General features: G+C 38.3%; 1 protein-coding gene across 1 annotated transcript; it reads right to left on the bottom strand.

The window, feature by feature from the left end:
* Positions 1 to 313: 313 nt before the first annotated feature.
* On the bottom strand, positions 314 to 3,816 carry LOC107301751 (MLX-interacting protein-like; the record flags this gene model as incomplete). The annotated part of the gene is made up of 4 exons (XM_015830936.1): positions 3,494 to 3,816; positions 1,122 to 1,228; positions 720 to 802; positions 314 to 403 (listed from the first exon to the last, which is right to left on the bottom strand). Coding segments are annotated over exons 1-4 (603 nt in total), but the record flags the coding sequence as incomplete, so codon positions are not given.
* Positions 3,817 to 3,830: the final 14 nt, after the last annotated feature.

Below are 3,830 nucleotides of genomic sequence, written 5' to 3'. Positions count from 1 at the left end.
GCTACTAAAAATTCTAGCCAAACAACACTATACAAAATGCCTATAAATGTTTGTGAAAACGTGCAGAAATTCTGTAGAGGCACTTGCATAGAGCCCTTTTGTCCTCATCATGTTTTAAATCTTGTACAGAGGGTTAAATTGTTTTAGGATAGAATTAGATTCTTGTCTGCCACAGCAACAACACAGAGGACAGCAAGATAAAGAATATCATCTGGAGATGGAAGATTTCAATATAGTACTATATTCCCTCTATTTTATCACACTAATATTATGTGTTATCCAAAAGGCTTTACTTGCTTGAGAAGAAACTTACCCGAATATGGAAGAATGTCCTCCATTTATGATATTCCCTAATAACAACCCCAACCTGGCGTTTCCAATACTTTCCTTCCATGATGACAGCCTAACAAATAAATAAAGATATAGAAGTTAAATAAAAATAAAAGTAAAGAAATAGAATCTGGTATTTATGGAACAGAATATTTATAGTTCAGTGTTGGAGTGTAGGGTCCATATTGCTCTCTGAGGTTGGTGATTTTCTTGCAGATGTTCCTTTACCAAACTAGGTAAAATCATCATTGTACTGATGATGATGATGATGATGATGATGATGATGATAGTAGTAGTAGTAGTAGTAATACTAATAATACTAATAATACTAATAATACTAATAATACTACTACTACTAATAATAATAGTGCCATAAACGCCTTACTCACTTCAGGCTTGCGATGCTGATCTATGTCACTACACTCTAGGGGAGTCACAAAACTGCACACAGGATTCTGCCTCTTCTCCACATCTGTGTACAAAATGAAACAGAAACAGAACTCTGAATGCAATTGCCACTTCAGAGGCAGACACATGTATTTTTTGACTGACTGACTGACTGAAAGCTACCACAAATTGTACATTCACAAACAGGAAGACAATGTTCATGGGCTTTACAACCAGACAGAACAGACTATGTGATGTTCAGAAGTACATGCTATTACTTGCAGTTCATAATAGTGCACAGAAAATAGTCTTTCGCTACAGAATTCATCAAGAACATAAGACTCCTTACGGAAAGAAGATGCCTTGGGAATAAACTTCTGAATTTACCCTGTTCCAGTACTCACACTGTAGATACCATGCCCTCCAAATAGCATTATTGAGCCGAATCTTGTCACGCTGCAGCAATTTCAGCCCCTTGAAGGTTTTCCATTTGGGAGATACAATTTTTCCACTAAAAATAAAAAAGAATCCAATGAAACTTCGGTAACATCTGGTATGTCTGGATTAAGGAAACACTAAATAAGTCAAGCCAAAAATGATCAAGAAAGAAAAATGAACAGGAATACTAGCTCAAAGACTTGACAATATAGATACAAATATTCTTATATTGTGCCAATAAAAGGAGAAAATAAAAGAATTCAAAATAGAGTAATAAAATAAATGCAATTATTTATCTTTTTCAAAGACTGGCTAATGTGCAAGGTTTCTTTGAAACCTAGTATCTGATCTCTGGTTTCCCTTCCCCATTAGATTTTAGGGCAAACTTAAGGAGATGGATGAACAGGCGCACAACAGCAGATTAATTCATGCAGAAAATATCCAGAGACAATTAACTGTAAGTAACTATGCTGGTCTCAAGATCAACTTTGTGACTATTGAATTAATCTTAAAACAACAATATATCATACACTTTTTTAAAGCAAAATGCATAATACATTTTAGCCACTCTGTAAAATACCATATTGCTAATATAATAATTTGTATATGTGTTTACCTCTATCTTATCTTAGCTAACTGCTATTGTAGAATTCCAGGTGTAACGTAGTGAGTAATGGATAAGTATTTCTAGCCAAATATATATATATACTATGAGGACATTCAAAAACACACACAACAGAATGATTTGTGATGTGTCATCAATATTTCCAAATGAAAAAAAGTATTTATTTCCAATAGAAATAAATTTTAAAAGAATAATATGTTGAAAACGTTTTAGCAGTTGCATACTGTAGATTACATTCTAACTATTTAATCTCACTAATATAATTGTGCCACTCAAAAAAAAATATTGCTGGAAGTAATTAAAGGTCAATTTTCCCTCAAGAACTGAAAATGAAGCTAATGGTCTGAATACTATTGATCAAGAGCAACACAACTTGATATCCTATCTTTATGAAAGTCATGTGATTGAACATAAACAAGCAATGTGAAGATTCATGTGCCCAGTGCAACGTACCCTGACCAAAACCACTTTTAAGTCTGGCATTTACTGAATAACTGTTCCGAAATCAAAGGACAGATTGCTGTCTTGAGTATTTCCAAATTGAGTTTATAGATGCTTCTAGCCAAAGGTCTAAAATTGGTAATCAAAAGATATGTGATACTAACAGAAGTGTATTTTTGTTTTTCAACATTTTTGGGGTAGCAAGAAAAGTATGAAATATCAGGGAGACAGAGGAGATTTAAAAGTGGGAGATGCTATTACCTCTCCTTTCTTCATAAAGCATTACGAAAGAGACAAAAATGAATGCATAATAGAAGCCTTGTGCCAAAGCATTCAGAATCCCTTTTCTCCTTTGTTCCCCAACAATTCTTTGGACGAAGTCTAATCTAAGAATGGAGAACGCCAGTCTAAAGCTCAGCTGGCAGATTAATCATGAATAATACTCTGTTACAAAGGGCAATTATAAAAGATACTTTATCAACTGGATATATAGGCACATATTACCAGTTTTATCCAGCAAGCTCAGGCACATAACAAATCAAGCTTACAACAAAGCTACCGATTGATAAACAAGTTTCTTCATTTAAACATATACTTTTGGCCCTGAAGTTTAATTCAAATGGCACGTTAGAAAATCACTTTTCTACCTCTCATGATTTTTGAAGCAATCCAGAACAGGTCGCACTTTTGCTCTAACTCTTAAAATTGCTTCTAAGAGCCTTTATTTCTACTTGTGAAATGTCTGTGCTTTGTTCTGAAGCACTCTACGCTCATTTATAGGATATTAACAGAGACTTCGAGCCTCCCTATTTGTGCGCAGGTTCTAGTATGAGGAAGAAACAATGAAAAAGTCTCATTTGAGTCCAGGGTTTTAACTTAACATGGCCAGCCCCATTGTTAATTAGGGTACAGCGTCTAGTGGTCTAAGGCAGTGTTTCTCAACTTTGACAATTTTAAGGCATGTGGACTTCAACTCCCAGAATTCCACAGCCAGCGTTGCTGGCTGTGGAATTCTGGGAGTTGAAGTCCACATACCTTAAAATTGTCAAGGTTGAGAAACACTGGTCTAAGGCAATTTGGAAGGAAGGCATGTTGTCAAATACAACTTCAAAAGCTCTTGAAGATTCAGATCTTGATTTCGGAAGCTCTGCAGCAATCCACATTCGTTGGGCCAGTCTTCTTGACACTTTCCCTCCTGCGTGTCTTTTATAGCCAGGAACCACAAAGCGGGGCCCGCCTCCCTTCGTCCTTCGCTCACCGGGCCCTCCTCACCTGTAGGCCAGGGTCATGCATTCGAAGAGCTTGGTGAGGGAGGCGTCGATATTGAGCGCGCCGCTGCTGCGCGGCCCGTAGCGGTAGATCTGACAGGTGCCTTCGTTCACCGTGTCGAAGTCGTAGGGAGCCCTAAAACCAGGCTGGGCCGCACCTTCGGCTTTCCCCGCCGCAGCCTTCCCCCCTAACGCCCCGGGTCCCCTGCCTCGCTCGGCCGCGCAGCTTTGCAGGCCTAAACGACCGGCTCGCTCGGCCGAGCTGATGGCCTCTTCGGAACCGAGATCTGGATCGGGGTCCGACTCGGCGTGGGGTTCCGAGACCATGAAGTGGCCACTGT

Source organism: Protobothrops mucrosquamatus, unplaced genomic scaffold (assembly GCF_001527695.2).
Source record: "Protobothrops mucrosquamatus isolate PMUCROS unplaced genomic scaffold, P.Mucros_1.0 scaffold16306, whole genome shotgun sequence".
NCBI lineage: Eukaryota > Metazoa > Chordata > Lepidosauria > Squamata > Viperidae > Protobothrops > Protobothrops mucrosquamatus.
Note: the sequence above shows the minus strand (reverse complement) of the source record. Positions and strands in the feature narration are given on the sequence as shown.